The sequence below is a fragment of the Lepisma saccharinum genome, chromosome 29 (genome assembly GCF_977018435.1).
Source record: "Lepisma saccharinum chromosome 29, izLepSacc3.1, whole genome shotgun sequence".
NCBI classification, from domain to species: domain Eukaryota; kingdom Metazoa; phylum Arthropoda; class Insecta; order Zygentoma; family Lepismatidae; genus Lepisma; species Lepisma saccharinum.
Genome location: NC_139257.1, coordinates 33,064,228 through 33,076,533, shown reverse-complemented (window position 1 = coordinate 33,076,533; position 12,306 = coordinate 33,064,228). Strand labels below are relative to the sequence as shown.

General features: G+C 35.3%; 1 protein-coding gene across 6 annotated transcripts in view; it reads left to right on the top strand.

Annotated features, from left to right (window-relative positions):
* The window catches only part of Opa1 (Opa1 mitochondrial dynamin like GTPase), a 61,757-nt gene extending 50,634 nt beyond the window's left edge, over window positions 1-11,123 (top strand). For all 6 annotated transcript variants that reach the window (XM_083114258.1, XM_083114259.1, XM_083114256.1 and 3 more), the window contains 5 exons: window positions 1,264-1,401; window positions 3,411-3,611; window positions 8,661-8,754; window positions 9,417-9,527; window positions 10,263-11,123. In XM_083114258.1, the coding sequence (XP_082970384.1) occupies window positions 1,264-1,401; window positions 3,411-3,611; window positions 8,661-8,754; window positions 9,417-9,527; window positions 10,263-10,327 (609 nt within the window). In that variant the 3' untranslated portion in view covers window positions 10,328-11,123. The remainder of the gene's footprint in view (window positions 1-1,263; window positions 1,402-3,410; window positions 3,612-8,660; window positions 8,755-9,416; window positions 9,528-10,262) is intronic.
* Window positions 11,124-12,306: the final 1,183 nt, after the last annotated feature.

Sequence of the window (12,306 nt, the reverse complement as noted above, 5' to 3'; positions counted from 1 at the left end):
ACATGGATGTTGGGCATCGTGCTACCCTGAATGTTCTTGTGATCACTGACAGAAACTTGTTTAACTTCTTGTCATTTCTCATTGTTCAGTGACCAATGTATATAATTAGTGTTTTTTTTATCTTATTTCTCTTTTTTGGTATATATTCATCAAGTGTAAAGTGATTTTATATTATGTGTGAAGTGTGAGACATGTGTGGAATGTGTGGGAGTAAAAAACTTCTGAACCTCCCGCAGACTTTGAGAACAGGAACACCCCAAGAGCTGAGCCACGCTCTCTGCTTGGGCGTTGGCGAGCAGTCATGATAAGCAGGTCTTCAAAAGATGAATCGTGACACTCGCGTGCAGTTTCAAGTGTGCTGTAGATACACATTCTACAGCCGACTTACTTCATGTTTATCGTGTAGTCCATCATGTATTTGTATTGTAGACATTAAATATATGTATATATCATCTTTGTGCGTCTCTTTCTTAACCAGACACAGTGCAGGAACCGACAAATTTAGAATAATTCAGGTCAGGGTGGAGTTCAACCAGTTAGCCAATATAGTGCGGGGCTTTCTGGAAACTGACACTCAACACTCATGCTCAAGTGACTAGGAATAATCCTCATCTTGATGCAAACTTTATTACCAGCAAACTCCAACATTTCAGAGAACAGGTATTCCTTGATGGAATCCGGCATAAGTGCTCTTTCACAGCCAGCTCGAGTAGATTAAGACTTGTTCTTTCTCTTAGAGAGAAAAAGAGTGAGTGTGTGCAGTGTTACAACTGTGTTATTAACTGAGATACGTATGTCCCAGATACCATAGCCTCTCTTAATGAGGCATTGGTCCTTCAAAATTAATCAGAAAAATAAAGCAGTTCAATTTAAATGAGGAAATACAGAACATCACTGTTTTGTTACAGTGATATCTTGTCACCAATGAAAGTTACATTGGGCTATGCTGCTTCAACAATTCTTTTCATTTGCTTTGTCAGATTTAAAAAATGAACAACGAAAGCATGTGCCTGCTACCTCAATCTGAGGACTCTTAAAGTAGACAGTACCTAAGTTTTTCTGCTTACCTGAATACAGTTTATTTTGAGTACATTCAGTCATTGCTTGTTGTTAACAAAAAGCTGAGACTGATATCCATTGAGTTCTGCTAAACCCAACTAACTCAATGTTCTCAGTTATTAACCTAAAAGTATGTTGCATGCTGCTATTATTTTAATCAGCCTAACTTTAGTGTCTTATAATCTGTTGTTTTACTTCCCACAGAATACTGAGAGCACTTTGAGGGAAATGATTGGTCCGAGCTTTAAGGAAAGGTGGCTGTATTGGCAACACTGCACTACAGAGCAGAGCCTTCGAGCTGCTGTGAAGAATGAGCTGGAAAAGGTTCTGTACTCTGAAACAGTAAGTACAAAAGTACTTGTTATATTTTTGCTATTACAAATTATGATAAAAGATTTCAGTTTTTTTTAGTTAACATTTCATCCTAGTTACCTAATGATAAAAATTATGAGGTATTTACATTCCAATGCATTTGGAAGCATTTATAAGATCATAAAATTTTGTGTTGTGGTTACCAATTTGAGAAATGTTCAAGGAGTCCAAAGCAAATTGCATGACATGGCAATTACAAGCAAAAATTGATGGATGTATATTTTTACTTGGTAGCTCAATAATGACCAAAATGCCACTTACCATGTTTTACCCCTGGGCCCGTCTATTAACCCAAGAGGCAGAAAAGCAATGTGAAGAAGTTCAAATAGGTGTGTGTGTAACATATATAATCTAAATGAAGATCAATTTCATAAGGAAGAAATTGTTTACCTTATCCATTTTTTTAAATATTGTGTGTAATTGTGTGGACATCTAAAATATGTATGGTTCTTCATGCTACATCTCATTCGTGGGTAAGGTAAAGCCCCCACGTTGTGTGCCACTATGCTACGCCCTTTGGTGGTACGTACTTATATGTTATTTACCACGGCTACAGAAATATCTTAATCTCAGGGGATAGGTTCTTTATTCGAAAATTCCAAATAAGAAAGCATTTTATAGCCAAGAGGATATAGTTAAATGCAGATCTATATTCTGGAAACTATACACAATACAGATAAAGTATATAGCGAAGCTTGTATATACATTGAAATATATATATATGCTGATTCCAAATTTACGTCGGTTATATTCTTCTTATACATATATGAATAATTGAAAGGAAATCCTCTTCTTTTTTCTTCTCGTAATTTCTGGGAAAAGGCTTCTTCTTCCTTCTATCTTTGATCTGGGAAAAGGCTTCCTCTTCTTTTCTTCTTTCTATTTTTGGAAAAGACTTCTTCTTTTCTTCTTTCTATTTAGGAAAAGGCTTTTTCTTCTTTTCTTCTTTCTATTTAGGAAAAGGCTTCTTCTTCTTCTTTCTAATTTTGGAGAAGGCTTATTCTTATTTTCTTTCTTCTATTTTTGGAAAAGGCTTATTCTTCTTTTCTTTTTCTATTTTTGGAAAATACTTCTTCTTCTTTCTACGTATTTAGGAAAAGGCTTCTTCTTCTTTCTAATTTTTGAGAAGGCTTATTCTTCTTTTCTTTCTTCTAATTTATTGTCTTTCCTTTTAAAGCGTAATCTTATTTAATTACATATTTGCGCTCGCTTTCTTTGGCATTATATAAACAACACAAGCTATATTTATCAAAAGATTAGGGGCATCTAAACTGACAATAGCGCCACCTCCTATGTAACGACCAAAAGGGGAATAGCCCAGGATCGCTAACAGCAAGTGCTGCCTATGGCCCAGTGCGTCTAATAAGAAGCGCAACCGTAAGTGCTTTGGGGCGTCTAATTGAACACAGCGCCACCGAGGGATGGACAAAATACAAAAGCTGACTATATTCTCCTCGTCAGAGGTATTAAATTAAATTTTGATCACTAGGATCAAAAAGAGATACATTTCTGAATTAATTTGCTCACTTATTAACTTTCCTAATTGTTTCATATGCGAGCATATTCTCATTTATCTTAATTTGCTATTAACAACATTTTATTCACTCCTATAATTTTTGTACACTTCCTTTATATATTTTTCATTTACTATAATATATATAATCGCTCTTCTCCGCTCCAAGTTTCTACAATGAACTCTGCTCTTCTTTATATGGTGTGCTGCCATCTGTCGTTGCTCTCGGGTAACATTTCTTCCTTGCATTTTTCATTGTGTTGTTGGAACTGGCACGTGACATTCAACATTTTTGAAAATAAATATTTCTAAGACAGTTATAAGGTGTAATAAAACCTTACTGGGAGATTTGATTCCTGTGCATTTACAGACAAGATTATACGCATAATTCAAAAAAATTGTAAGAAGTACATTATGTTTCCTTTTCTGTTTCTCTTTTAATGCATGTTTCTTGTTTATTATATAGAATCACAGACCATCATTGTCTTACGATGAAATAACAGCTGTAAGGAAAAACCTACAAACTCAAGGAGTAGAAGTAGACAATGAGTTCATCCGTGGAGTGTGGCATCCTGTGTACAGGAGATACTTCTTGAATAAAAGCCTAGCAAAGACGTATGATTGTCGAAAGGGCTTCTACTTGTATCATCAGGGAATTGACTCCGAGGTAAGAAAATGTCATATGCTACTGGAGTTCAGAATGAATGCAATTGTAGTTTGTAATTTTTATATATTCATTTTGCCGGTACTTAAAAGAAATATGCATGTTAGTACATAATACAAATATCGTATTTACTCATGTATAATGCACACTTTTTTCCAAAATTTTTGCCCCCAAAAACTGTGGTGCGTATTGTGCACGGAATAATTCAGACAGCCAACACGAAACCGTACAGGGTTGTTCCATGATTTTGGGACACTTGCATTGATTTTTCATGTTTACGGAACCCTGTCATGTTATATATCGTTGTAAAGCTTGAATCCTGCAGTTTCTGAATATGGAAACAGTATTCCGTACAAGATAACGACACTAATGTGAAATGCGATTGAAATAATTTAATCAAAACCTGAAGAAACGTTCTGATTTTTATGGTACTTTGGATGAAAGAAAACAAGGAAAAAGATAATAAAAATTAAAATGTATTACTGGCCAAATAATATGACATACATGGAGTGTGTAAATTCCTTAATGGAAGAAATCTTGTGCTGCTAACTGCTATTTGGAAGGTCCTGAATGTGCCTCGTATAAATGTTACATTACTCACGGAAAGAAAAAGTATATATTTTTAAAAAGATGGAATGAGCAATTGAATAGGTATGACGTCATTCACTCTTGATCAACATAGCAACAGCTTTACAACCTACAACTAAGAAAGCCATTTCTTGAAACTGGATTGTTCTGCGCATTATATATGAGATATAATTTTTTGTCACTTTTACCCATCAAAAACCAGGGTGCGCATTATACACACACGTGCACTATACATGCTTAAATATGGCATGTCATTGTTGACTGGTATCCATCAGTGCTACCAGAATTTTTTGGAAGAGATTTTGAATTGCTTGGTGGTATTTAGGATTTATAATTAAAGTTTAACTAGATACTAAATCCATAACTTTGGCCTTTTGTAGGAAATAAAGATGGTTCCTCATTTAACTGTTAATGAATTTGTTAGGCTGCAACAATAAAATTATAGCGTATATGTGCCAAAACATTATTGATATAATTCATTCTATAATATGCTTCTTTATTGTTTTTTGTTAAATTTCTCCTATTGTTATAATTAACATTGATCAGATCAGCGGTGGCTCAAAGGGTAGAGCCGCCGTGCCATGGCACTACCCTCAGAAGAAACGCATACCTCGCCAAGTATTGTTAAATGAATACATTGATAGTTTACAGTCAAGGAGATTCGAATCTTGCAATCTGTCAAGCTGACATGACGACCGCCCCAACTTCCTCACTGTATTGCCAGCTGTTTCGTTCGTATCCTTGTGCCGCCCAAGAGCTGGCCTAATCCATGGACCTAACCAAGTTGACACACGTGCAGAGGGTTGAAGAAGTCTCCACGAGGAACATTTCCGCCATGAGCCGAGAACAAAGTGGCAGGGGGCGGGGTTAGCCCATAAGAAACCGTGCCCGTCTTCGCCTCGCACGGCGAGGGAACTTTCTCAGTGTTGACACAGTTGCCACCTTCAGAGAAAAGTCGCTAAATACGACTGATTTGTAAGACCCGTTGGGGAAGTAATTTCTGCCTACTTTTGGAGAAACGAACGTAGTATTTTTCCAAAGTTAAATGAACATTTTTGATAATAGATAGATGCACCAAGAGGGCCATCCAAACTTTTTTAAAAATATAAAAGTAAAAAATCCTATATGTTGCGAGTTTCCTTTGCCATTTTGACAATTTCTTTTCATAACAAAGATATTTTCGACATCCAGTTAGAATACGTGTGCATGGAGGAGGAAAAGGTGATATGATTTGTTTTTCCTTACCTCTTGTAATTGTTATATTTTTAGGGAAGTGTCATGTAGTGTATAAAGATAGATTAGTGAGTGAAGATGAATCGGATTAGTACATTATTACTTACACACACGTTGTTATCCACGTTACCAAACGAGGATAAACATCTTGGCCACTGGCGCAACCTCAAGGAGGGGATGGGGGGGGGCATTGCGGAGGGTTTTATTTTTCCTTCGATTTCTTGATCACGTTGGCACTACCCTTCATAGTTGCTGCCGGCCGCCATTGGATCAGATTACAAATAAATGTATGATGAAGAGAATGTGGTTGCAAAAAAATTGTTTACTTGCTTGTAGCAACCATAAATTGAAATAAAAATTCTGCAATATAAGCAGAACATGCATACAAGAATAACAATTACTATAAACTATTGAAATTTAGCTATACAGTTTATTACATGCTTGGGGAGACTATTCTACTTGATACACTAGGTTAGTGAATATGCAGCGCAACTGGTGTTATTTATTTTGTCACCTTTCATACCATTATTATGTGGAAGTGCATAGTCATTCTATATTGTTACTAACTTTTAGACACTTCATTCAAGAGTATTTTAATAATTTGGTTTACATTGTGTGACCTCTCTTAAAAATGTTTTGAATATTTTGAAAACTTATGAAATCATTGATTCTTTTGATTAAGCTTTTTTAAAATTGATAGCAATTTCCAGGAGGATAGGATTTAGTCCCCCCCCCCCCTTAGCATCCCCACCCTTTCACCTTGTTCATGCTGATATGAAGTACATATCTATTTTGTTTTCCTATTGTCATAGTTAATAGGTGATCTATTTATGATGTACAACAAAGTCTGTTGTAGGGAATGTACTCAATGTGTATGTAAGGAAATACTGTTTAATGTACATATTTGTTAAGTTTTTGACCTTGTTCATCTTGAAGCTGAGTATAGTTTCCACTATGTTTCATCATGTTGGTGTTGGGCAACACCTTACATAGATACTGTGTGGGTCATGTACATGTACTAAAATTTAAAAAGTTCATGAGAGCAACTGTTCTCATAAAAATCATCTGCTCCTGCTGACCTCTGTGGCAGAGCGGTTAGCGCTGCATGCTATGATGCCAGAGGTGCCAGGTTCGAATCCCAGCCTGGGCATGGATGTTATTTGTGAGTGTCCCTTCATCAATATCATCACTAGGAAGCGGAAGTTGATGACCTAAAAAATATAGGTATATGACCTATACAATGCCCTAAAAAGTGGGAAAAAATGATGTAAAAAATGCAAAAAAAATGACCATTAAATTTGTTAGTTTCAGGTTAAATCAAAAGGAAATTAAACAAAAAGGATTGCCAATTGAAACAACCGAATAATTTTAAAACAATTTAATGAAAAGGTCGTATACACTGAATAAATTGGTGTAAAATGCATTAATTTCCCAGTTTGCCCCAGACGGACACCCGTTGCTTTCCCCCGACACAACAAAGACTGTCACCAGTTCAGCATTTCTTTTGCTCGTAAATTGCGATCCTGCGAGATATATATAGGCCTATGTTCACCTTGGTGAGAAGACTCAAGAATATTACCAAAATTAAAGAAGTTACAAAATATGACGAAACAATACCGAATATTGCGAAAAATGACGGGAAAGTGCCGAAAATCGGGGGAAATGACCTAAAACCTGAAAATTGGCAAAAAATGCACTTTTAAATTACCTTTTTTGGGTAATGATGTCCGAGATATCAGGAAAAAGATGACATTTCATCAACTTCTGCTCCCTAATCATCACTCATCCTAATCGCTGCGATTAGGCAAAGGTGGCAGAAAAGCTATGCTATACAACAAAACATCAAATCACAAAGACTTTCTGCTCCTGTGCATTTTTGTCATTTTATAATCAAGAAGGGTAGGGATGAGTGATGATATGATGAAATTGATAAAGGAACACTCGCAAAGAACACCCATGCCCTGGGTGGGATTCGAACCTGGGAGTCTTGGTAGGGAAATCGAAAGTGAACCACATGATGCCTTTGGCAACCAAGCTGGTGATACTATACTGCAGACATTCCATATGTGTAACCAAACATGTATTCATATCACTTAGGCTGAAAGGTATCATCCTGCTCTCAGTTGGCAAATTGTGTTACTAGAGATAAAAATATATAAATGACTTAGGTGAGTGAGTAGAAATGGTTCAAAATGACATTTCGGAAGTCTGTACTACTTCCTTAATCAGGTAAATAAAATAAAAAACTTTAGGTGCCAAACATGGTACCGTGTTGTCAAATCGTAAGTTGAGGATTCACGTTGAGGATAAAAAAGGTAAAAAACTTACTGTGATGGCATAAAAACTCCGATGAAAACGTTCACTGGTTAAAAAAAGTTAAAAAAAAAACACACAACCAAAACAAATAAAAATTGACGACCTATTATAGCTCCCTAGTGACTCCCATCAGTGTTGGGTAGAACACATGAACTGGGAGCGCTCCTGTGCTGCGTTGAAGGGGAAAATTTCCCCTCCAACATTCCCCTCTACAATTGTTTACGTCACCATTCTTCGACGGCCCTCACAACCTCGGGAGTGACATAAAAAACCTTTTTAGTGTCTGTATTTACCGCTTTATCCCACTTTTTAAGAAAAGCGATCCACCCTTCCTCCAGATTACCATCATCTTCCCCATTATCATCATTTTCCCCTTCAACGCAGCACAGGAGCGCTTCCAGTCCATGTGTTCTACCCAACACCGACGGGAGTCACTAGGGGCTATAATAGGTTGTCGATTTTCATTTGTTTTAGTTGTGTGTTTCTGTTTTTAACTTTTTTAACCAGTGAAGGTTTTCATCGGAGTTTTTATGCCGTCACAGTAAGTTTTTTACCTTTTTTATCCTCAACGTGAATCCTCAACTTACGATTTAACAACGCGGTACCATGTTTGGCACCTAAAGTTTTTTTTATTTTATTTACCTGATGAAGGAAGTAGTACAGACTTCCGAAACGTCGTTTTGAACCATTTCTACTCACTCATGTAAGTCATTAAGTCATTTATATATTTTTATGTGTATTGATAGTGAGTAAAATGCACCATTGTAAAATGTATGGAACTAGAACTACTTTGGCATATGTTCATAATAATTGGAACAATCCCTATGTATCTTTTTGTGTGTTTGTTTTCATTTATGCTCTTTTTACTGGTTACTACTAAACATTAAATAGTAATTGGTTGTTCTTCCTTTGCAGGTTGATTGTAGTGATGTAGTTTTATTTTGGAGAATACAACAGATGATAAAAGTAACTTCAAATGCATTGAGGCAGCAAGTCATGAATAGGGAAGGTAATATTTTTTTTTTATTCTGTATTTAATATCCCTATGTGAAACTTGCATCTGCTTCTGAAGTAGTAGATGTAATTTACATCTTTCTTTGAATGTGGTTAATTTTATTTTACGCTCTTCCCAAATAGAAATGATTTTAACAGGAACCATATTGTTTTTCTGACACATATTCAGTTGTAATACGGTTTTATATTTATTTTAATCCCATGTTAGGGCCTCCTCGATGGCGCAGTGGTAGTATCGTCACCTTGTAATCAAGGGGTCCCGGGTTCGATACCTGGTGGAGGCACATAGTGGTTCGGATCCCACTTTAACTGTAGGTCCAGTCCCTATTAGCCTTACTGTGCATAAAGTGGACTTAAAACACCAAATCAATCAATCAATCCCATGTTAAAACCAATAAATGAAGTAAAAATCACATTATTTATTCATAATCTTCCTGGCACAAGATAAAAGTTCTGTGTTAAATGTTCATTTTCAAATATGACTATTTACTTCAATAGTGAATGCAGTCTGACTGAATAGGATTCAGCTCAAACTTATAAATTGAAAATTTTCACATTTTTTTCTGTAGATTTACATATTAAATAAAATTTTACCTTTTTTTGTATATAAAATGATGCAGAGACTGTTTATAAAAATGTATTTTCTGTTTATTATAGCACGCCGTCTAGACAAGGAAATAAAGGAAGTACTGGAAGACTACAGCCAGGATCGTGAAAAGAAGTTGCAATTGTTGACTGGTAGGAGAGTAACGTTGGCTGAAGAATTGAGTAAGTTTTGTCAGCTTGCTGTGTCATGTGATTTCAGAATGTCTGTGAATGTGTCTGTTTGAATTTCCTGAATAGTCATTCTCTTCTTAGTCATGCTGGTATGCTTGTAGAGTGAAGAGAAAATTGCTGCTGTTAGGCACAAATTATTGAAAAATAATCTGAAATTTCTACAACTTACTTTATCCTAAAAAGACCTTGGGCCTCCCCGGTGGCATAGTGGTAACATCGTCGACTTGAATAATCAAGGGGTCCCGGGTTCGATTCCCGATGGAGGCACATTGCACAGTGGTTTAGATACCACTTTGAAGTGTAGGTTCAGTCCCGATTAGCCTTTCTGTGCATGAAGTGGACTTAAAACAACTTCAATTGAACAAATAAACCTTGTATTGTGTTTTGTCTTCTGAACGAAGATTGGTCCAAAAATATGTAAGACAAACAAGTTACGTGTTGCAATTTCATCTTGTTTTTAATATGTTGACATGTGGCGTAAGGTACCAACTTGTTATATACATTAATTTGCTGCACTATAATCTCTACTTGAATGATCCCTTTTAAGTTCGTATTGTACAGACACACGCTGAATATTCTTTTCGGAACATGAATTTCTTTATATTTCAGTGATGTACCAATCTATCAATAATAATAATAATAATAATAATAATAATAATAATATAAAATACAAAACAAGAAAAATCTTAGCCCTAGTGATAATGCTTTTTATTTTCTATTGTCTAGAGCGTGTAAGGCAGATACAGGATAAATTGGAAGAGTTTGTCCAGGCATTGAATGCAGAGAAATGAACATCTTGCAGTGGAAGAAAATATTCCGAGCCTGGGCTCCGGCGTTTGGGACTTAGTGACAACTGTGCATAAGAATAAAGAATGTATTCAGTTCGTCTCGGGGTAAAATAACCAATCACTAAACATCTTTGAAGGTTGTAGAAATCTATGATGAAAATGCACTGTGGGTAACGGAAGTTCAGTATTAGAATGAAACAAATTAAAGATGCTTTTTTTTAAAAAACTTCAAAGGGAAGTGAACATCTCTATCTACAAGGAGCTGAATCTTTGTTTGTTGTACAAGTTTTCTTTTGATAGATTACATATTTTTATACAAATAAATAAGGATTTTGGAGTTTGATTTGAGACAGTCGTTCATATTTATCATACTTTAAGATATTCACTTTTATAATTGGTTTAACGAAACCTATCTTTATCTGATGTTTCTTGGAAGTCAGGTTGTGTGTCTATAAAAGGAGCATAAGTAGCTTTATGTAAAAAAAAATGCCTTAGAATCATATTACATAACAATAATGAAATTGTACTTTACAAAGATTTAAGAAAAATGTCGATAATTTGATTCACTTCCCACACACACGTACACAGTGGAATATATTCTGACTATGATGATAAATATGCTTCACTTCTCAAAATATGCACATTACAGCAAAGGTTTATCAATGACGATTTTATATTCTTAATAAGGTCCCTATCAAACTGGCTTTGAATGTACGAGTTGTTTCTTGTTGAAAGTTGTTGGCTAGTAAATAATTTTCATTTGATGTACATAGTTGTTTAAGTAATATATGCGATTGGAAAATAGAATTGTGAAGTTTTTTTCTTTTTTTTGCCTTTTACACCAGCAGTTTTTTATATCTTTTCAGTAGTTTTTGAATATTCTTCGAATATAGATTTTGAAGGAAAAATCTAAAATTTTAGTGTTTTTTGTAGTCATAATATTTTTATATAAAATGACGTGACTATTCTAAGGAACTTGATATAAAAGCCAAAGCATTGAACACCTGCCTACCTACCATTTTTACCTTTTGTCTTAATTCACATTTAATGTGTGTTCACTTACCGTTACACACAGGTAAGAGTGCAGAGTAATGTTAGAACACTATAAAATTCACTTTACATTGTTCGTTTCCTAGAACTATTAATTATGAAGCCAAAAACTCTTAACCCCTCCTGTTCTCTGTAGGTGAAAGAAAAATACATATATCAGGACACTGATCACTAGGGTTCGGAAGTTGAAGACCTACAAATTGCCAAAAAAGACCTAAAAATGTCGTATAAATGTGATCCAAATTAATTAATAACTTCAGTTTTAATGAATAAAAAAAACTGAAAGCTTGAAAACAAGAGAAAGTTGCCACTTACAGCGCGACCTTCCAGACAAGTTACGGTTAAAGGACCTTGTACCGTACCTGCTTCAGTCGTCCAAAAATGTCTTTCTCTCGTTTCAGGGATGGTTCAAATATATATACAGAAAGGATGTTTAAGAGGTGATGAACTGATGATGATTCGAATTGAGAATGGGCAGTAAAAACGTAGTCGAAAGAAGGTGAAGTTGCAAAAAAAAGCCGTTAAGACCTAAAGAAAGGCAAAAAAAGGACAAATAAAATTCACCTTTTTCTGGCCTACAATGACCCAAAATGAACATACGATTGTATATGTTGGACCTCATCTTCGGACACTAGGAAAAAAAAAAATTTTTCCTTAACTTCCGAGCCCTACTGATCACTATTGAGCCAATAGCAAATTCGTTTTCTAACACTATTATGTAAGAAATTTCATAAAATTTGCTTGTTCTTCATTCATTGTTAATCATAGGGAGCAGTCTGAATTGCAAATGGGTACTTGAAATACCCTCCCCCTTCTTGTTTTTGTTACTTTTCTCCAAGTTACCTCTAAATAAATAATCAAGGTGGAAAGTTGTAGAAGGTATTATCCAGAATTTTCAGGATTGGTGCTGCCATCTGGACAGCAGTTAAGTA